Below are 22749 nucleotides of genomic sequence, written 5' to 3' on the forward strand. Positions count from 1 at the left end.
ATATGATTTTGCCCGACTCCTATTAACCATGCTAGGTGAGAATCTGAGCCACATTAAACACACAAGCCAATAACAGCATATTATTATTTCTATTCTTCATTCTTCATCAGGAAAAGCATCCAAGTACTTTCATCTTAGACAAAAAAATTAAATTCTGATTCCTTCAAATAACACAATTTAGTAGTATAGGTAGCTAGTGATAACATGAGAGGTAATGGCCTCATTCATTTCCCATATGCAATCAAACGTTCTGTAAAGTCAGACCCCACTGAGAGAGGAGGGAAGAAAACGGGGGTGCTGATCTCCCCTAGTCTTCATCCGCAGTCATCTTCCTCCCAGCACAACAGCTTCTGTCATACCTGGCACAAAACTGATCCTTCATCATGGTTTACTGCTGTGTTACACGTGTGTTCGCTCACCGTGCACACACGCACAGCAAAAGGAGCTCTGCACAGAACAGCACTGCCTGCAACTTCATGCAATCCCCTGCTGAACGTGATCAAAACCTCTGAAAGTGAATTAGACATACAGTAGTAAAAAGGCAGAGCAGATCCTTTATTTTGGCTGTCTCAAACCCGGCGTATGAATAAGAGGCTCTGCTATTTTCCACTGAAGATAAAAGGCAATCTTCGGGTCTTTCATTTGGAAAAACACACGTGGATGCAAACGATGAGAGGAGAAAATGCATTGTAGAGGAGTAGAAAATGGGAGCAGGAGTAGGAGGAGAGAAATGGAAAGGTGGAGTGTGGGAGGAGGGCTGTGGGAGTAGAGAATGAATTGTGGAGCATCCATCAGCATTTAGGCATTGTGGGAGATGAGATAAACTTAACGCTGTCATTCATAGATGGGGTAACATGTCTTGCACGGAGCCAGCAGCGTGCTGAGCTGTTTGGGAAGGAGTAACTCTGCTCCAGCAGCTGAATGGAGCATTTTGTTTGTGGCAGCATCTCCCGAGGGTCCTCGGTGGTGTTTGAGCACACGCAACCCCAGAGACGCCCACCTGCACAACCACACGGGCAGAGCTGGGGATGTGCTGGTGCTGACAGGGAGTCCTCTGCAGCCCTCGTCCTGCCGGGCACAGCTCATATGGAAGGAGAGATGTGTGTGACAACAGAGGTCTGAGAGAACAGAGATTTTATGAAAAAACTAAAAGCAGCAAAGACTGGAAGTAAATGCATTTCCTCCAGCACGATGGGTGCCGGCCTGCCTCTTTGACTTTTATTTTAGGCACCAGAAAAGTACAAGGAAAGGGTTCGGTTATTCATGGGCTGCCCTTTTGCCTCAGCTCCCTCCTGTGCGCCCATTCGCATCCCATCTCGCACAACCCCGCTGTTCTGAGCTGTGCTGGGGAGCGCGGGCAGACACTGCTCCCCGGGGCTGGGACGTGGCGCTGGGAGGGTGAGCAGGGACTATTTCGCTTTTCTTTTTCTTTAAATGGACACAAAAATATTATCTTTTAAAAGATCTGTGGGCGAAACGATACAGAGCTGCGGGCTGAGTCCTCAGCAGGCTTTGGAAAGCGCAGAAGAGACTTAAAGCAAAGGGACTCCGGGGTGCGATAGGCAGCAGCACACAGCGATCGCCTTTCGCGTGCTGGAGAACGATCACGGCAGCAGCAGAGCGTTCAGTGCCAGCAGTTCCTACCCGCTTACATACGTAGAGGTATAATCTGTTATGCTGTGGGCCTAAATCCAGTCTCCTACTCTACTCTTCTCCTTAATATTGTAGGAGCATATTTTTCTAGGAGCAACGAGCTACATTTAAGTAACTCCGACACTCTCAGGGGAGCGGGAGCAGCCCACGGCCCGACGGGACAGCCGCGGGACCGGCAGCTCCCAGCGCTGGGCTCGCTGGGGGTTTCGAAGCTAAGGCTACAATGGGTTGTTAAAGCAATACGGAAAACGAGGCAGATGTTGTTAAAAAAATCGGCTGCGTTAGAAGGGATCTCATCCCTGGGATCGCCTCTCCCGGCAAAGCCGATGGCATCCTCTCGGTTTCAAACACGGAAAACTTTGCGGCTGCCTCCGCCGCACGCCTGGGGCCGCTCCGCTCCGCTGCCGTCGGGGCCGAGGGCAGCTCCCATGCGGGGACTTTCCCGCACAGTCCCGGCTCCGCTCCGCTCCGTGACAGCGTTCGTCCCCAACGGGACGCGGCGGCTTCGCGCTGGAAAAAAAAACCAAAACACACACACACACACACACACAAAAACACACACACACACACAAAAAAAACCAAACAAAACACAACACCCAAACCCCAAACACACACAAACCGCCCACAAACAGCACGGGGGCACCGGCACCCTCCCGCAGCAGCGGCCCCGCGGCGGGAGGCGGGCGGGCGGCGCGACTCTGCCATTGGCGCTGCTCGGGCCGGCCCTCCCCGCCGGGAGGAGGAGGAGGAGGAGGAAGGCTGGAGGCGGGGCAGGCTTTGCAGTCGGTGCGCGCCGGGCGGCCGGGTCGCTGCTGCCGCCGCAGCCGAGGGCGAGGAGCGGGGCAGGGCGGCGGGGCCGAAGCCGCGAGGGGAGTCGGCTGCCGCGCCGTCCGGGCCGCGCAGATCCGCGCTCGGAGCTTGCATGGGGCGGCGGTGCTGAGCCGCTCCGCTGCCCCCCGTCGTCCCGCTGCCCCCCGCCGCCGCCGCCATGGCCGAGGCCCCGCAGCTGGTGGACATCGACCCTGACTTCGAGCCGCTGCCGCGACCTCGCTCATGTACCTGGCCCCTGCCGCGGCCGGAGTTCAACCCGCCCAGCTCGGCCACCTCCAGCCCCGCGCCGTCCTGCGGAGGGCAGCCCGACGGGGCGGCCGCGGCCGGAGCTGCCGTCGCCGTCGCCGCCTCCGGGGCTCTGAGCGCCGACTTCATCAGCAACCTCTGCCTGGTGGAGGAGAGCGAGGACTTCGCGCTGCCGCCCGCCGCCGCCCCCCCGGAGCCGGCCGCCTGCCGCTGCGGGGACTTCCCGGCGCCCGAGGCCGGCTGCCGCCTGCACCCGCCGGGACCGCCGCCGGTGCCGCCGGTACCTCCGGCCGTGGCCGCGCTGTCGCCGGGCCCCGTGGCCGGGCAGCCCCGCAAGAGCAGCTCGTCGCGCCGCAACGCCTGGGGTAACCTGTCCTACGCGGACCTCATCACCAAGGCCATCGAGAGCTCCCCCGAGAAGAGGCTCACCCTCTCCCAGATCTACGAGTGGATGGTCAAGAGCGTGCCCTACTTCAAGGATAAGGGAGACAGCAACAGTTCAGCCGGTTGGAAGGTGAGGGCCGGACGGGACACCTTTTGTATTTCTAAAACGTGCTTTTTTTTTTTTTTTTTTTTTTTTTTTTTTTTTTTCCTTCTCCCTAAAAGCAAAGAGAAAAGGAAAAAAAAAAAAAAAAGAAAAAAAAAAAGACGCGTTTCTGCCCTCCCACCGCAAGGCTCAGCTCGCTGGGAGGAGGGCCCCCCCCGCGCCCTGCCCCGCCGAAAGCAAAAGTTCACGCCGTGTCACGGCGCCGGCCCCGGGCGAGGAGGAGGGAGCGCGGCTCCTCCCGGCCCCCCCCGGCCGCGCGGTGCGGAGGTTCCGCCGCCGCTGCGGGCACTGCGCGGCTCCGGGGGATCCGGGGGGAGCCGTCGGGGGACGGGGATGGGACAGAGGCAAACAGCGATGGGGAAAGAGCAGGGGCAGGACAAGGGTTGCAGAAGTGCCGTGTGTTTAATGAGTAAGCGCTGTGTTTGTCCCGGTGGCTGCGCTCAGCTCGCTTTGCCGGAGCGTGTGTCCTTTCAAACATTGGGACGGAGCTTCCTGCGATCTCGGTGCGGCCAGCAGCGGGCTGCCGGCGGGAAACCTGTTGATTTTGGTGCTTTCTGCTCAGCCCCTCCGCTTCCCGACCTCACCCACGCGTGCGGTGCGCACCGCGGTGCCGACGCGCGGAGTTTGCGGCAGCGCTGCGTGTGAGCGGCCGGAGCCCCAAACCTCCTCTTCCTCCTCCTCCTCTTCTTCCTCCTCCTTGTAGAGATGGCACAGCGCTGCCCTACTCCTGACTCCGCACCGGTTCAGGCGAGCCCTGCTCGCCCGTTCTTGAGTTTTGCTCCCTTCACCTTCTAGTATCTCTAATATTCACTTTTTTTTTTTTTTTTTAAGCTCAAATCCTGTGTTTATATATTGTAATATATTAATTGCGTGCCGAGGAATGATTATTCCATCTGATTTTTGTAGATGTTGTTATTTTGTGCAGGTAAGCAGCACCCTACTAAAGAAAAATAGGTGAGGATCTCAAACTCCTTTGGTGGAAGGCTCTTAAAGCTCTTAAAAGTAATTTGTTAGTTCCTATCTATGTGTTTGAATATCAAATGTAAAGAATAATTGTCTCAAGACGTCTTTCACGAGAAAGCCTCCCTAGGAGAGGGATTGATGGGTGACAACTTTGAGACAAGGGAGCTCAGCACTTAAAAATGCTGTGTTCTTTTTCACTGGTATTTTGGTCTGCTGGAAATAAGGCAAACTGCATTTGCATGACAAGCAGAAGAGACTTAAAACAGACAAAATTAAAGCAAAGAGTTCCCCAATTCAAGCAAGCAAAAGCGAGCTTCTCCTAGCTGCCCGACTTATGAGGTGCTTCTTTTTTATTACTCTTCTTCCTGTTTTGGTTCAGCAACTAATAGGGCTCACACACCTCTTCCTATTGCCCTCACATCTACGCTGTGCAGTAGCGGTACAGAGCTGGGGTGCTGGGGGATGTGGTACCCTGGAAGTAGACGTGTCCTGCCCATGCCTTGCTGTGCATGCCCTCCTTTTGGCAGGCTGCTTGGCATGATGCAGGATAGCACTATAGCACTGGTGCTGTGTTTTGCAGAGCGCCTTTATGGGGAGGGTTTAGGGGCAGCCCCCAGTGCCAGCCCCTGAGGAGTGCAGCCCCTGCAGCACCGGGAGCTTGGCTCAGCCCAGAGCAGGGCTTGGAAGATCAGGAGCTGCAGGTGCCAGCAGAGCAGAGCATCACCCGCAGCACAGAGCCAGCAGGAGGGGTGCGGGTCTGACCTAAGAAGTGGTGTGCTGCTGTTTGGCAGCCTGAGAAAGAAAGCGTTATCTTCTTTCCTTCTTATAAATAAGGCTTCGTCTTGTTGCAGCCTGCTGATTTGGGAGGGTAAACAAGGCACCTTTGAAATCATACACGAACTCTATGAAATACACAGCAGAACGAGCACCTCGTGCCCAGTGGCACGCTTGTGTTTGTCACCCGGAAGAGGAGAGCTGTACTGCTTGTGAACATGTGTGGCCCCTGCTTAATGTCTACGATTCAACTGCTTTTATTTTTCCATTGTATGAAGAAGTTCAGAGGTGTTGACATAATCTACTGGGAGCTTGAAATAGCATTGAATTTCTGCTGAGTGAAAATGTCATTTTTAATAAGGGTAGAAGCCAAACGCGGTAACATGAATTTATCACTGTTAGCTCAGAAAGTAGGTAAAGTTATTCTCAGCTGTGGAGAAAGCGGTTCATTACAGACTGTCTTAGCACAAACTACTCTAAAAACCAAAATCTCCATTAAGCACGGAGGGAACAAAATGGGAAACTCATGGCTGGAGTGGATGGAGTGCTCACAGTGTGCCCTGCCCAACCTGCTGCAGTACAGGACACGGGCACAGGCTGAGTGCATGCAGCCCTGCTCAGAGAAGGCTGAGGCAAGAACAAGATTTGCTTCTGAAATAGCTGAGAGATCATTGTGAAAGTTGCGTGGAAGAGTGAAACTTTGATCACAGCAGTCAAGTGAAAGCGTTGTTTTCTTCTACCTGTGCTAGTGGGAGACTGCATGTGGGGCTTAGGGCAGTTTTTAGGCCTCGAGGAGCTTCATGACAGCCATGGATTGGTTTCTTTTTACTCAAATCTGATAACTTCCTGGCTAATTACCACGTGCACAGAGTGAAACTCCTTTGTGATGGGCATATGTCATAATGTTTTTGCTCTATGTCAGAATCGTGATCTATTGTAAGGGAGCCATCAGACTTAGGCTTTGTTGAATGGTGTCAGTCTTTTAGCCAGCTACTGAGAATAGGTCCAGATCACAGTATCACAACCTGTGGTATTACGTTGGCTTTACTCGGTAATTATTTGGATAGAGATTATTAGATTATTAAGCAGAAAATGCAGATTTTTGGCGCACCCATCTCAAGGTAGCCATGGTGGTTGTTTTTCCCTGTGGGAGGTGTTAAGGTGGCACATGTATTTACACCTTCTCGACTTCTAGACCCAAGGAAACTTGATCACCCAAATTTATTTGTAGCCATTGCTGAAGGAATGAGGCTAGATGGTATCCAGCTGCAGAAGGATGAATGGACGTCAGCCTGAAGGCCCAAGGACTGATCTGATGGGGGGAGGGCTTTGGGTGGCCTCCTCGTAGGCATGCTTAATGATCACGATTCTTCTGCAGTGAATTGGTCCCCATACAAAATCAGTGCTGGGGTGTGGTATGTTTGAGTTGAAAGCTACTCGTGTGTTATCGAGTGCTGGAAAGCTCTAGGAAATGAAGAGCCGTCTTCATGGTTGTCAAAAGCTTTTGATTCTACATCAGGGAATAACTGTACGGTGCTCAAGTGTTTAAAGTGGAACAAGGAGGTCTTGGTGAGGTTTTTATTGTGCATTTCTGTTTCAGTGTGGAAATGTCACTTTAGCTGAAGACTGCCTTGAGAAATTGCTCTGTGTTCTCTCAATGCTGGTTATGTACCTGCAAGTGTTTAACTCTGCCTCTTTCTGCTGAGACTACATAGGTAAAAGCTTTCCTGGGAGACTTGCAGACCCCCTGGCATCGTGCACTGTGTTATGTATACGTACAACACACACATGGATGTACATCTGCATATGTCTATTTATTTATCTCTTGTGATAAATCTTACCACAGCCGTGCTTTTGTACACACGACGCTAGCAATAGCCTAAGAATTGGGATGTTGCCCTCTCTGCATGCCCGAGTCACCAGCTCCAACTCTGCTTACTAAAGGAGAAGCTCCATTTTTGCAGGTGTAGGGTGCCTGTTCCTTCCTGTCTAATGGTGAAGCTCCTCAAATGCTTGTTCTTTTCAAGCTTCGTTCTCTTTACCATCTACATTTGCCTTTCAGACTTAGGGCCTGACAGAAATAAGCCCTGCTCTGGGCTTTGGCCCTCCTGCTCCTGCCCTGTGTTCCAGACTGGTACAGCCTGCTGCTCCTGGACTCCCAGCCTCAATTCTATGCTGAAAAAATATTTCAGCTTTATATTTTAGGTGCTTTTTTTTCTTTTTTCTTTTTTAAATAAGACTCCAGAAATGACGTACTCCTGAGATAGATGTTTGTTCAGATTCTCTCCAATCTCTAAAACGTACCGCTACCTAAATATATGCAGCTCTGTTGACACAACTGGTGAATATTTTGCAAAGCGACTGCTTTCCTTTTGGAACAAAAACGCTGATACAGTTTGCAGCCACAGATTTGTGAAATATGTAGTGCCGTTGCCACGGCCTACAGAGGTTCAATCTTCAGCTTCTTCTGCTTTGGGAGAAAGTTAGTGTTTGAAGCAGGGATTTCTCTTGGAAATGATTTTGTAACCTTGGGTGGTGAACAGTGAAATAAGAGATACCGATGGTACCTCATAAGTAGCTGCTTTTCCTCTTTCAGAATTATGCAAAATGTAGATCGATCTACTTTATCGTTAGGTCCTATGAAGAAGGAACTTAAAATTCACTGATCCTGACAGCAGCTAACTATAGTTAAGCATATGGCGGTGCATACTAATATTGCAGTGAATTTTGTAGCATTCTGTGTGTAAGTTTGGTGTGCCAATGTGAGTTTTAAATGGGGGGAAACACTGCTTTTTGTGATGACAGTCTGCACGTCAGAAATGGATGAAGTTTGCTGGGAAGAGTTGTGTTTAGAACAAAGTCTGCTGCTGCACAAAGAGCTTCGGCATGAACTGCATTTATCTCGGAGGGCAAGTGCTGTTCACATTCAAGCATTACTTCTAAATATATTTGGTGAATGTTATTCGCATGTGTTCATCAAACAAAGCTGCTTCATTCCTGCGCTTTAGTTTGTAATATGCAAACATCTTCAGTTGCTGTAGCAGCCACAGGTCTCCATTCCTAGTGTAGGAGGGGGAGGAGTAACGAGAATGAAGTCAACTGCTGTACTGTATTGATGATTATCTCAAACGAAGCACTTCATTAGACCTTGTGCTAGATTTTCGTAGTGGCTAATGATCTCTGCAAAATAATATCTGAGGAGGCAAATGTATTTACTTCAGAAACATTTCTGTAGTAACTGGTGAAGGCTTAGGAGTGCTTTCCCATGTGATATGTGGGGTGGGAGGTGGCTGGGTTTGAAAACACAGTCACTGGTATTCTGCTGTGATTCTAGCAGCTGCTGCATCAAGCAGAAAGTTTCCGGAGAAATGAAGGGCAGCACTGAGTTTGCTCAACTTGCTTTTGCTCACGGCATCGTGCATCACTGCGTGATATCAATGATTTTACAGTTCTGCTTGCAAGCACTTCTTGTTCTAGAGTTAATTCAACCTCAAGCTACAAGTCTTCTCTTGTTCTAGTCTTAGAAACTTAATTTTTGGGAATGCTAGGAATCTGCACAGCTGGAAATGTGCTTGGTCCTGTTGCTGCTCCAAGCCAGTGGGCTGGAGATAGCTATGGCAGCATTAGAGCAGCCTGCCTGTCCCTGTCGTGTTAACTGTGTGCTGGTGTGAGGCTGTCAAGGCTGTTCCTGTGGTTCCTACCTGTGCTTTGCAAGATGTAAGAGTTCTTATTAATTAGCATCTTCAGTTTTTTTCTTTTTTTTTTTTTTTTTTCTGAGAATCTGTTGTTCAGAGCTCATTTCATGCTGGGCTTCGTGTGTCTCCCACATCAGGGTGTGAAAAGATGAAGGGGTCTGCGCTTCTTGCATGCTGGTGTCTTCCTCTAAAAGTGTGAGAGGCTCAACCCTAGCCCTTGCCCTACAGTTAATTTAATTAGTGCCAGAAATATGTATTTCTTTTTAGTCATGCTCAGAAGTCAGGAGGTGAAGGACTTTTTGGAATGAAATGAGTGGTCTGACCCTGCTCTACTGGGCACAGCTGGTGTTGCAGAGGAGCAGAGCAGTGGATAAGCACAGCTGCTTTTCACCCAGATCTGTTCTAAAATCTCCAAAACCTACCTTTTTTATTTTATTTTTTATTTTATTTTTTATTTTCCTTGTTGGCAGTTATGGTGAATGGGCAGTGGAGGGGCTTTGCTTTTTCTTTTTCTTCAAGGAGGGGAACTCTGGAACTTTGGAGCCTGGACATACGTTTTATGGGGAAAAAAGTCAAAATGCAGATTGCAGGCTTCTATTTTTTTTATCTCCTTCCGAAATAAGGACTATCTGCATAGTTCAGAGTATGGATTTCAATTATCCAAATACTGTTTGCAGTCTTGCTTGCAGTGAAAAAGTAGTGACTTCTTCAGTTTTCTTGAGCTTAGCTCCAGAAACTGTGACGTGGGTGGAGTTTCAATTACCCATCACTGACTTTCAAACTACACAGTTAGATAAGGCTGAAGCAACTCGCTATAAATGTGGTGACTTGTTAGACCACATTTATTGTGCAAAGGAGCTTACATCTTGCAAGGTCAGCAGAAATGCTAAATGTTTGCCTGGCTGGAAATTAATTAAATTTGGCGACTGAAATTAAAGGAATGGATTTGTTGCCTGTTGTATTATATTGAGCTGCCTTTCAGTTCCCAGACTCTGAATTAGCACGGTTGCAAATGGTTTTTGGCATGCGTGAATTTTGGGTCCAAGTTGGTGCTGTCTTTTGGCATCTGCGGTGTTTTTACATGCAGACAACTCATTTCACTTTGGCTGCTGTCCTTTAATGTGCATTTGACTGTATTTGAAGCAGCTAATGGGGTTAAGGATATCAACAATCCAAAACTATGCTCTTGGTGGGGGGTGCTGATTTGCCTGTAGCTTGCATTTGCTTAAAACTGATTCAACTTAATCTGCTAATTGGAATGTAATTGTTTGAATAAAAAATAAACTACCTGAGCTGTACATATATCCAGATTTAAATTTTGATTGCCAAAAGCCTACTTACAGAGTGAGAGATCTTTAGTGTTTGCCAACTAAATTATATCTTATAGCGGGGCTTTGCAATATGTAGAAACTCTTAATTAGGTATTCAAAAAATGAAGACGTTGTTATTCAGAGATGCTTCATAGCAGGCCTCCGCACTTCTCTGCTGTCAGGATGTGAAAGGATCTGCTGTGTGCTCCCATTTGTCGTTAATGTGTTGATTTCTCTTTCCAAAAATACTCTGATTAAATGCGAACTTTCAAATTCAACAAAATTGTTTGCAGCCCCCACAACCCTTTATCCCCCAAAAACCTGGCTCTGCAGGCATCCCGGTGATGGGCAGAGGGAAGAGGGATAACTCTTGTCGGATGGTGTGAGAAGGTGGGGAGGGGGGGTTAAGATGGGGGCTGCTGGGGGAAGCCTGGGGCCTGCCTGCTGCCCCGGTGCTGGCTGGGTGCCTGATTAAAAGTTTAAAACCATTCAAATCAAATTAAATGGGGAGGCTGGTAGCCGTGCATGTGGCAGGGTGGTTGGAGATTCGTGATCCTCGAGGTCCCTTCCACCCCTAGCCATTCTGTGAAATCAGGTAGGGTTTTCGTCCCTTGGCCTCTTGGGAGGATGCTTTGCTGCTGCGTCTGCTTTTCAATGAGATGCTTCAGGATGAGGAATGGTGGCCGTGCTGAAGGGAAGAATCCATGCTGCAAGTGTCATAACTACTTTAAACTACAAGAGGATAGGTTTAGAGTAGACATTAGAAGGAAGAAATTCTTCACCATGAAGGGTGGTGATGTCCTGGCACAGACTGCCTAGAGAAGCTGTGGGTGCTCCATCTGGAAGCATTCAAGGACAGGTTGGATGGGACCCTGGGAAGCCAGGTCTAGGGGGTGGTTGTCCCAGAGGGATTGGAACTGAATGATCTTTAAGGACCCTTCCATCCCAAACCATTCTGTGCTACTTTTATTCTTTCATTATTATTTATAAATGAGCTTTGTAGTGATGTTAATGAAGGTCAAGATGCTGGAGACAGATCCGGCTCAGCCATTTGCAGGTAGTGTTTGCCTGCTGGACACTGCTGCAGCACTCGTCCTGCTTCTGCCCTGCCTCTTGCAACTGAGCTCTGGTCAACTGAAGGATCTGCATGTCTAGCCAGAAGGTGCTTGGCAGTCAGGTGAGGATACTTCCTCATGTCTTATCTGAACAAAAGATGTTATATAATTCAAACATAAATAAAAATGTACTCCATATTTTTAGCGAGATAAATTTAGGTCTTCATTAATACCTAGGAGTTTATAGAGAAGGCAACACCGAAACCCACACATAACACACACATCAGTATATACATATATATACACATATGTGCATTCAGATGTGAAAACCTGGAGTGTGATGCTATGCTCAAATCAGAGCAACTTCCTTTTTTCCCATAGTTATATTATGCCCTGCTATCCTTGGGGCAGCACTGAGGCAGAATGCACTTCTGCATTCAAATGCAGGTGGCATAATGCTTGAAAAACTTGGAGAGTGCCAGAGAAGGCTGAACTCTCTTTCAGTTCAAGCTGGATGAGTAAGTTTTTTCCCATCTTATTTTCTCTTCTTCCTTTGTGAATATGCTGTCAGTTTAACTGGATGTTTCTTAAGGTGAAACAAGTGTGTATTCTAGCAAGCAGAATAGTAATGCAGGTCTAAGCTCTGGTGTTGCTGATGTGTTGTACCTCGATTCACAAATGTAGTAAATCCAGTACGTATGCTCTTGAAATAAAAGTTAGGACAGGAGGTTAAAGCAGTATTTTAAAATGCAGCCTGTTGCAATTAATTTTTTGGGAAATAAGTAGATGCTATCTTAATGCAGACTGTTCCATGCTTGTTAGGAAACTTGAGTCGCTCTTGAATAATCCAGTTCGTTTAGTCTATGAAAACCTGATACTGCACTCTTGCCTACTTCTTCTTTACAGTTCTATGGCAATTACATAGCAATAAGTATTAAAAGGAGAAAGCATAATCTCCTCTGCTTGCAGTCTGAGCCGGCACCAGTCATCTCCTGATGCTATGAAGTCATCTTTTGCTTTGAGGTTGTTAACTAAAGCCTTGCTCCAGACATCTGCTCCAGGTGAGCAGTCGTGTTTCACTCTCACTCTGTCCAGGCTCTCTGCAGAGCATCCTCAAGGGGCTGACCCACAGTGTAGGAGAGGAATAACGCAGAGTTCATCCTGTCATTCGATGGTCTTCGTTGCTTCCCTATTCTGGAGCACTGGAACAAAAATGAAGATGTAAATGAATTTGCAATTATTGCACAACCTGGTTATGCAACCAGGCTGACGTAGTAGGGTATACGCATGTAGAAAACACCTCTTTGAAGAGGTGGCGTTAGGAACAGTTTCACCACTTTATCCCCAAAGATGAGGGCAACTGTGTTATTGATTTCACCCCCTCCTTGATTAACCCAGGCATCAAAGCACACACAATATTCTGCTTCTGCTGACCGAGGCTTGTTGCTGATGGAGCAAAAAATAAATTAGTTCTTGTGGACTGTTTATTTTGGAAGGAGATTTTTAGCTTGGGGCCCAGATTCTGGGCAATTAATGTTGCAGTTGATCTGGGGACGTGTCTTGCACTGCAGTGAATTTTTGTACTGTCAGCATAGTCTAGAGCATCTTTTAAGCATGTTTAGAATTTTTTTTTAGGTGAGGGATGGAGTTTCAGTTGAAGTCATTGAGTCTAACAGGTCTGTGGGTGAGCACTTCAGCTTTCCTTGCAGCTGGGATCTAAATTTGTTGTTTTGTGTGTTTTAGTATTTTCCTGGAAGAAGTCACCCTGCACAGCTGGCTCCTGCCCTTTGTGTGAAGGAGGGGGACTGATGATAGGGTGCTGTAGCTGCTTTTTTTTTTGTGGCAGGTTAGTTGGTAAGGCTTCCTTGACACCAGATGTGATGTGTGTGTCCTATCCCTGGTAAAGTAGCACAAAAGCTTTATTGCATGTCTTCAACTGAGTAGATCTGTATTCAGCCCTGGACTGGCAGGAAATTCTTCTCCCAGCTAAGCTGTACAGTGTCTAAAAATGAATGTATCCTGTCCTGCCACACACACTGTCGTTAGTGTGATGTGTGGCCCGAGTTTTGGTGGACTTCTTTACTGATCTTCTTTACTGTCAGAAAACACTTCCATGTCCAGCCCAGTTGCTTCCCTTCTTGCCCCCATCTGTATTAACTCCTGGTCGGCGTAACAAATAAGTGGCAGCTCTGTGCATAATGTGAACTGCCGATTGAAAGATAAATTCTGCAAAATAAGCAAGTAGGCTGACCTGAGAGCTCCTCATGATAACTGCCTAGTTGAAGTTAACATGCAGAGTGTTTTTGTCCTAGTTTACTCCTTAGAGGCTAATAGAGGGAATACTGCTAGAGTAATTTTAGGATGAATCATGCCATCTGCCATGCACAGTTTGCTGTTTCAGCAGTAGAGAAGCAGAGAGAATACATGCATGCAGTGGTCTGAAACAGTGTATTTGTATTCACTGTAACACCAATTTAAGTTTCAGAGCTTTCTTTTTTCCTTGCAGGCATTTCATATCCCTTGCTTTATCAGTTCAATGTGGGGTTCCAGCACTGATGCTGCTCTGTTGGATAGTCAGTGCCAAGTTCTGCAGCCTCTTTGTTCTGCTGAGATTTGGAAGGTGCAGGGCATACCTGATCTGGTTTGCTAGAGTATTGAAGTGGACCACTGCGAAGTCCTTTTTTTGAAAATACAGTTTAAATGTTGACCTATAGCACTAAGAAACTGAGTCAGATGTAATTTACATGGCATGGAAAAATATTGATAGTGGTAGCAATAAAATTGTAGGCTTATGGTAGCCTGGCAGCGTAGTGTTGAAGATCACTCATGGGCTGAGTTATGTACATCTGATGCTAAAGTCTTGTTTTTCCAGAAGCTCTCCTGATCCAGAGGAGGAGCATCCCCATCACGCGGCTGTCTTCTCTGTGGGAAAGAGCAAGCTGGCATTTGAAACTGAAAAGTCGTAACCACAGCGTAGCATCAAACGTGTCGTGTCTCATCTCGTGTTTTGTCCAGGAGCAATTATTTTGGAGATTGGCCAGTCCATTAGTAAGGTTTATGGGTTTGGACTTAGGAATTGAAAGGGGTGGAATCGTAGTCTCATAGGGTTTGTACTTCAGCTCTGTCCCATCTTTGAGGCTACGATATTAGATAATGCTTTAATTATTACCAGCCTGAGCGAATTCTTCTGTTCCAATATATTAAAAACCTTCCCTTTCTGTCTGTCTTAAAGATCTAATTTTCTCATAAACTGATTTGGCTGGTGAACTGTTGGACTGAACAATACTAATAGATTTTGTGCTTTGTTCACGTCTTAAGCTTTTTATGAGAACTTTATCTCATACCCTTGTTCTGAGTGCCTTGACAAGCTGCATTTAAAGAAACTGAGAGTGGAATATTGAAGCGTGTAGCAATTAAACTATTTTTCTCTCTTTCGTGCATTTCACCCCTGCCCCTCAAGGGAATTATATATCTGGTAAACTCCAGAATTAATTATGTGAGGTCAGTTGAAGGCCTGAACAATAGCATGCTCTCTTTTTCAGACAAGACAGACAGTTTTTAAATACCAGGAATTAAGAGCAAAGATTGCTCGCCTATGGAGAGGAGTTGTTGCACCAGATACAGAGCTGACATGCAGGCAGATCTCTGCTACCCTTAGATGAGGATTAATTTATGCCCTGAGGCAAATGGGTTATTAACTCTTGTAATTTTATTTTAGCATGTTTAACAACAGATACTGTTGTTTATAAAATCCATTTAATCCCTTTTTAATCACTGCAAGTTATTTTCCAGTAGCTATCCTGCAGCCATGGGTTCCAATAGTTAGTTATTTACTGAGTAAAACACAGCATTTTTCTGTGTGTTCTTTAATGCCTTGAATTACAGTTCATTTATGCATTTGTCTTTCTAAATAAGTTGGATCTCTGATTCTGTTGCCTTCTCCTCTCTCTTCATTACCCACTGAACATCTGTAATGGCACTTTCCTTTTGCTTTGTGGTCTCTCTCTGCAGCATCCTTGTTTCACTTTTCCCTGTCTGTTGCTGCTGGTATTGTGAAACACCAGCAGATAATCCTAATCTTGGGCTTTGCTCTGCACCTTCAGGCATTTACTGATAAATAGCGGCCTTGTATTATGGGATGTATGAATAGGAACACGTGACTGTGCTCTTGTGTTGAGTATGAGAATGTGTGAAATGGCTGCGGTGGAGGTGTGGTCATTGTGTTCTTCAGTGTTTCAGAGAGCCCATGGCACGGTGTGCAGGAGGTCACGTGTGTATGAAGTTAAAGCAGTCATCTTCAAAACTGCGTGTAGCTGAGAAGAAATATTTTCATTTTGGTTGGACCAGATGGTCTTAGAGGTCTTTTCCAGTGTCAATGATTCTATAGCTTTCAAATGAAAGTAGGCAAGAGAGTGGCGGAAAGAAGGGACGTGAGGTGAGGAAGAAAGCTGTGCAGCAATTGCAGGGGAGCTGCTGAAGCTTGGAGAGAAGTAAGAGAACAACCATTGTAGTTATTGGCACAACTGCTTGATGTTTTTTCTCATTTTTTCCCCATGCGCTCCTGAGGTGAGAGCTGATTTTTGCTCAGATACACGGCAGCCCAGCTGCAGCCTGTCCTTGGAATCCGGGCTGAAGTACATGCACACCAAATGTCTTGATGGTCAACATAGAGCGTGTGCCGTGTGCTATGACTGAAGATAAAGAGCTGCAGTTTTTGGAGTAAGTGATGTGATTCCTGTCTCCCTTCTTCATTGGAGGTCAAGGAAAGGGAGAATTTTGCTATTCTGTGCTTGGATCCATTTGCGTGGCCACCTACTCCAAAAGAAGGATATCAGGCATGACTGGGGAGTCTCAAAGCATCTTGAGTTTTTCACAGAGTCCTGGTTACCATGGGATAGTGTAGGACTATTAGCACATAGCAAAAATTTGCCCTTTCTGTGCCAGTCACTGGGATGCAACACAGCAACGCTGCCTTGCACCTAGGGGAAGTTTTCTGGTCTCTGTCAAATGTATGAGCTGAAATGCGTGCTTTCACCCTCTGAGCTACTTTCCAATGCAGTGTGAAAGATTATGAACGAGGAGACAGGGATAACATTTATGTCTTTCTGGCTGTGGGAGCTTTGCCTCTTGGCTGCGATTAAACTTGCGTTTAGTCCATGAATATTTTTTTCTGAATGTTAGGAGATCTGCTATTATGAGAGATTTTGCCACTGGGGCCGGCTGGCATAAAGCAAATGCCTGACTGACTTGAAATGATTTGATTAGTCTGTCTTGCGCTGGGAGAATCCCTCGCTCGGGTCTATCCCAAGGATAAATGAATCATGCCAGAGGAAAAGTCAAAATTGCCAACGAAGACTTTACGTTTGTTGCTATTAAGTGGCAGCAAAAAGAGCTTTGCTGTGGGTAATGTGCCTTTTTCCAGAAGTGTATTTATCTTGGTCTGAGCCATGCTGAAATCTGAAAATTCCTTCCAAATTTAAGGAAAAAAATCAGGAGACAGAATGTGCTTGTATTATCAGAATCTTCTAGCCAGGTTTATTGCTTGTGCTGCTGATCTGCTGAAGTACCTCTTACACTGGATTTTATTACATGAGGAATAGAGACAGAACAGTAAAATGTGTCCATACTGAGCTGAATATTCCCTTTCCCAATTTTTTCTGCTTGGATGTAAACCTTCCTTTAATGTTCACACAGGTCGCATCATTAAGAAAAGTGATTCTCATTTACCACCTAAGATTTAGCTTTTCATCTTCTACTGGCAACCCAAAGAGGATGTGTTGCCGCTGATAGAAACAGTCTGGGCAAGATCCTGATGATGCTCTCAGCAATTCCTTAGCAGCATCAAAGTTTCCTGGTAGAAAATAGAGATTTCTTGTGTGCTCTGACCAGTTAGCTGGTGTGGAGATCAGAGTCCCCTCCTGACCTCTTTGTGAGGTTGCCTGCAGTTAGAAGGCCCTGGTATTTGCCTTTGATTAAGCCCAATGGATTCTTTCCATGTGTTAACCTAATGCTGTCACAAGGAAAGCCTTTGGGTAGCTGAAAAAAAGGAGAGAAGACAACTGGATATGAAGAGGGTTGTGTAGTCTCCTTTTAGCTTGGGAATCTGGTCTGTTTGGAGCTCTTCCATAGTCGGTGAAGGACAATAGGTTGCTGTTCTGTTAACAAGGAGACAATTCATCAGGGGCAGTGAATGACACCTCTAGAAAGGAGGCACCCTTGTGAACTTCCCCAGGAATCCTTTCAGGCTCAAACTGGTACACCATCACTTTAGGGAAAAGGCCAAGGGACAGCTTCAAGTGTTGAGAAAACAACTTTGTTAAATTCACTCTTGTAGTCTTGAGCGTGTTGGAATAAGATGATACCTTGTACCATGTTTTCAGCTTTGTGCAAAGGCTTCTGTACTGCGGCTCCTTGAGGAACTGGCTCAGTTTGCCATGTTGTGCAAAGTTTAGAAACCTCTGGATTTCTCTCTGTGCTTTGGCAAACCGATTTGGAAACCAATCTGTGTGCATCAGCTTGTCCATACCACAGTGGACTTAGGCAGGACATTGAAAGACTGGGAAGAAGGTTCTCTAGGAAGGTTTAGAACAGCAAGTGTCCCCTAATCTGTAGAGAAGTCATGATGTCGTGTGCTGCAGCAACAGCCTGCTCCTCCAAGGACGTAGAAAAGTGACAGGTTTTACATGGGTTCAACCAGTGCCTGGCTCCAGCCTGCCAGCCTGAGAAAGCCTTAGCTCAAGTCTCTTAAGAGACAAAGCTCAGCCACACCATCTACACGTATTCTAGGCATGCTTTTGAGATAAACAGCATAACTTGTGTCTATACACTCTTCAAGGGTTCTCCCCCATCTCCATGTGGTGAGAATATACGGGATACTTAGCAGCATGCTGTGCATCCCGATTGCTTGTGATGAAACATGTTCTGTGAGCCAGAGATGGTTGTGATGTCTCTGTCAGAGGGCTGCCTGCCTCCAGAACAGACATGAGAAATATCTGAGCTGCATGTTGTTCTGTGCTTTCTAGAAAGACTGCAGATTGGATGTTTTCAGTATGGGACAAATGCTGTAGTGTACCCGTAACATCAGCGGGTTGCATGGAAATTTCCTCATGTTTGGAAGCAGTAGGGTTTTGAAAATTGAAGCAAACAAATGTTTTGGTTGTGGTATTTATAAGAAAAGGCGAGAGAGGAAATGAGAAAACTTTGAAAAGTGAGTGAAGTAGTAATTGGCATGAGATGTGTTTTTTTCCCTCGTTTTTTGCTTTGTAAATTCCTGCTTTCTCTTGCAGAGGCTTAGCAAGGAAAGTTTTACTTTCTAAAGAGAAGACAACATGTGTCATAAGGAAAAAGAACATCTTAAAGATATGCAGTCTGTTATGTAATGGAAGGTTTTGTTATGGAGAATATTTGCAACAGTAAGACTTCATAGGATTTCCTATTCAGAAAAAAATACAAACTACGTGTAAGCTTGAACTCTCTGGGAGCTTTGTGGGTGCTATTAACAGTGCAGAAAGAAATAAAGGAAAAAGATCTGGAACTAAATGGAGATTGCAAACAAGCTGAAAGGAAAGGGGAATGTGTGTTACTATGATGTATAATTAAAAAAATGTCTTTTCCAATGCAGATAAGTTATATATTAGAGTCAAAGAGGAGCTTGTGAATGTGGCAAGATGGGAGTCAGCCTCTTCTTCCACTTAACTAGTGATGGGATGAGAGAGAATGGCCCTGAATTGTGCCAGGAGGGGTTCAGGTTTGATATTAGGAAAAATTTCTTCTTCAAGACAGTGGTCAGGTGCTGGAATAGGCTGCCCAAGGAGGAGGTGGAATCACTGACCCTGGAGGTGTTCAAGAAACATTTAGATGTTGTCCTGAAGGACATGGTTTGGTGGGGAAATACTGGTCATAGGTGAATGGTTGGACTGGATGATCTTGGTGGTTCTGTGATTTTGTGATTTTATGTATTTCAAAGCCGTTATGCTTTTTCACCATTGCTAGTTATCCAGTACAAGGTACAACAAGGTCTGTCTGCAGATCTTGTCTTTAGACATACGTGTTCTTTTCCACTATGTTTGGGTGAGAAGGAAGAGACTTTTTGCTCTTGTTGGTGTATAGTAAAAAAGAACAGAAGTGTGCCCTCAAAAGTAGTGCTGTGTAATGTCATTGAATGATCTGTTCATATTCATAGCTGAAATTGAAAAAAGGTAAATAAATTCTGGAGCTTAAAATGAATCAGTCTTATGTATTTCTAGGGACTTAAATCCAAAGTGCGAAAGGGATTAGAAAATTGTGAGTGGACATTAATTGTTATGTATCTGTGAACTACCTGTAAATCCTCATTTCTTACCCTTCCAAATGCCAAGTGCTTGTGTATCCTTGTATTATTACTGAAATTGTTTTGATTTGTAGTACTTTGTGACGTGCAGCTCTGGTGTGAAGGGTGGCCCTCATATTGTGGAAAATTCACCCAGGTTAGAAATAGTCTTAAATGAGTCACACGGCAGTAACAAATTCAACTTCTTCAAAATCATTATGATGGCTGTCATAAGCCACAGACACACACAAGCAAAAAAGGTTCAGTTCAAGAGTGAAGTGGTCTTGCCTGGACCGTCCTTTGGCCGGTGTGAGCTCTGCTGGGGCACTTTGCCCCTACTGACAGCTGATGGGGAGGAGAGTTGAAGGATGCTGGGTGCTTGCAGTGTTTGTGAGCTGCAGAAGGTGAGAGAGAGGAAGTAGGTGTTGTGGTGAAAGAGTGCAGAGCCTGGGCTTGAGGTCATGTACCTGGGAAGCCATGTGGGGCACAGGGGTGAATCTGCAGGAAACCATGGCTTGTGTGGGTCAACCTTCCACATGGTAATGTTTTCACTCCTTATGACCTGTGTTTTGATGGAGGACAGCTGAGAGGAGCCATTTGCAAGTAAAGGCAACCCTGAACACATGGGAAGCCACCAAACACTGTACAGAAAGCCAGCCTGAAGCCTAGGGAGGCTCAAGAGGAGTGAGTTATGAGTGCTCTCCATGCAGTGATGGAGCAGCTGAGAGGGACAGAGAGGAGAGCTGAGCCCATGCTAGGCCTTGCAGTAGAACGCAGTGAGTCAAAGCCCCATGACTCAATTGCAAGACCATTAGTCCTTTTAAGTAGCTGCCTTAAGGGCTGCCAAGAATTAGGGCTGATGGGTAGCACCAGAAATCGACGTGAATTATTAGGTGTTCCTTTCCAGCTGGAAAGCAGCAGGGGGTAGAAAGGACCGCTGCAGTGTGTCTCACAGGCAGACTGGCACAGCGATCGGTGCGTGGGGAGAACTTGCCTGCTGCAGCTGCAGCTCTGAGTCCTGACAGTGGCTACCCCAAGGATCCTGTGGTTTTAAAGGTCATGATAGATTTGAGTTACTGAAGCATGAGTAAGAAGCTGCAGAAAAGATGGGCAAGGCACTGAAATTGTTCAGTTGTACATTTGAACTGGATGTTTAAAAATCTTGCAGCCCAGAGACAACGCTTTAAAAGCAACTTTGCACTTTAATCTGCCCTTTTCTAGCCAGCATTAGATGCTTGGTCTCAGTAGCTGCTGATCAGCAGTTTATTAGCAGTACTGTTCTGGGGATTAGCATTTGCTTTTCCTACTGTGCTTTAAAGCATCAGTTTACAGTTATTCTGTATGTTACACAGAACAGTGAGTCCTTTTTTCCACTTTAATGAAATATTGGAGATATTTTATATTCTAAATACGTGTTATTTTCATAAAAATAATTTTGCATTTTTTAATGTCTAATGTCACTTACTGTATATTTCAAATATGCAGTCATGGAGCTTGCAATTCTTTGAAACTGTTTCCAGGGGAAATATGCATTAGGGCTGTTTCTGTGATATTCATATTTTTTTCCTTTAGTAGTTTGAACAACTTCTACTTTTTCTTCCCCCCCTTCCCATCCTCTCTCTTATTCATGCTACTTCAGGTATTTATAAAGACACTTCTAATTTATTTTTCAATATTGTTTTCATTTTTTCCTGTATTGTTCTCTTGTTTTCAAGTTTCTGTATGTATGTGTGTATGTAAAGTACATGTTCTCTGAATTTGAACTTGAAATAGCCATTATAATTTGTGCCTTTGGCCTATGTAAAAGGATGATGCTTTATTGTCTCCTGCTGGTTACAATTCTTTTAGTTTGTCAGTAGTGTGAGGAATGATGGCACCTTGCTTGCAGTACTTCTGCTATTACATATGTTAGGTAGGAAGTGAGTATTTTGAGGGATGCTGGTGTTTCATCTCTTCATATTCTTTGGTGGGGTTTGTATGCAGTGTTAGAGCAGACCTGCTAAATGTAAGGCACTGTTTGCTTGCCAGCAGTGCACAAAGCAAGAGGTGACATCTTCCCTTAGAGTTTACAACCAGAGGACCTGGCTCTGTGGAAGTGCAGCGGAGTAGCTTTGAGCGTGTTGCATGGGAGTGTGATGAAAGACAACTTCTTGGGAGCAAAAGTGCAGGCAGGGTTAGAGCCTTGCTCCTTGCCTCCACTGTTTTCAGGAGCAAAGTGCTGGAATCTCTTTGGCAGAATGGCTGTTTGTCCCAAATTTCATATTATTTGGCTGTTTGTGCTGTATTTTTTTTTCTTCTGTATTTTTTCCTAAGGTATTGTTTTTGCAGACCATACTGAAAACATGCTTCTTTTTCTTTCCTAATTTGATTGTAATGAGGGCTTTGTTAATCAAAAATAAGTGCAATAAGGGAGAATGACTTGGTTATTTTTACATTTTCCTGTTTAAAAGAGAAAAAAAAAAAAAAAAGCTCAGTAAGTGAGCCACAATGAGCCGTGATGTATTTCCTCCATCAGGATGGAAAATAAGCCATTTATTATTTCAGCTCTGACTCACAGTGAACCTGCTGACACTGAGACATTTTATAATCACAAGGAACAGGTTAGGGCAGTAACTTGGACGCCAGGATGGGGATTACCTACTTATTACAGTGTTTTACAACCTGGATGCTTTAGGTTTTCTGGCAGAAAGTCCTAAACCTCACACTAAACACCACGCTGTTGTTGTACAATTACTGCTTGCAGGTCTTGCTGTAGGTGGTGCCAGCTAGACAGATGCTTTCATTATAATTATCCTTTTTACTATATATAAAGATTTCATCCCTTTAATCCATGTAAATTTTACTGCTCTTGAAAGTGACACTAATAGTTGTACTTTGAGCCCTTCCTCCTTGTCCTGTGTTCCCAAACTGACTTGGGGATGGACTTGGTCAGTGCAGAAATGGGAGATGTCCAAGGAGAGCTCCTGCAGGAAGCGGTGCTGATGACTCAGTAGACAACTCCGGTGGTCATTACATGGTCCCCTGACACTGGCTGCAAGAATAGCAGTGCTAACTGCAGCTTCATGGCCGAACTCCAGCTGAATAATTGCTTTCTGCCTGCCTGAAATTCCTCCACAGCTTCAGCTGGAGATGTTGAGCTTCGTTTCCCTTCTTATAAACAATCTCAGTGCTTGTGCAGAGAAGCTGCTCCTTTGCACCTTGGAGGTAACAGTATTTCAGTGCTGGCTGAGTGACTTTATTCTTGCACTTGTGTATAGCTTGGGAAATACTGGCTCTTAACATGCTCCTTTTACTGAGATATGTGTGACAGATCATGTTGTACTCTGCTTTTTTTTTTTTTTCTTCAGTAATAGCCTCTGAACGCCAT

General features: G+C 45.6%; 1 protein-coding gene across 1 annotated transcript in view; it reads left to right on the top strand.

Moving 5' to 3' along the window:
• Positions 1-2605: 2605 nt before the first annotated feature.
• FOXO1 (forkhead box O1) overlaps positions 2606-22749 on the top strand; it is a 63701-nt gene continuing 43557 nt past the window's right edge. Inside the window, exon 1 of the mRNA XM_048945114.1 lies at positions 2606-3244. Coding sequence (XP_048801071.1) covers positions 2642-3244 — 603 coding nt within the window. The 5' untranslated portion in view covers positions 2606-2641. The remainder of the gene's footprint in view (positions 3245-22749) is intronic.

The sequence above is a fragment of the Lagopus muta genome, chromosome 1, assembly GCF_023343835.1.
Source record: "Lagopus muta isolate bLagMut1 chromosome 1, bLagMut1 primary, whole genome shotgun sequence".
Lineage (NCBI taxonomy): Eukaryota > Metazoa > Chordata > Aves > Galliformes > Phasianidae > Lagopus > Lagopus muta.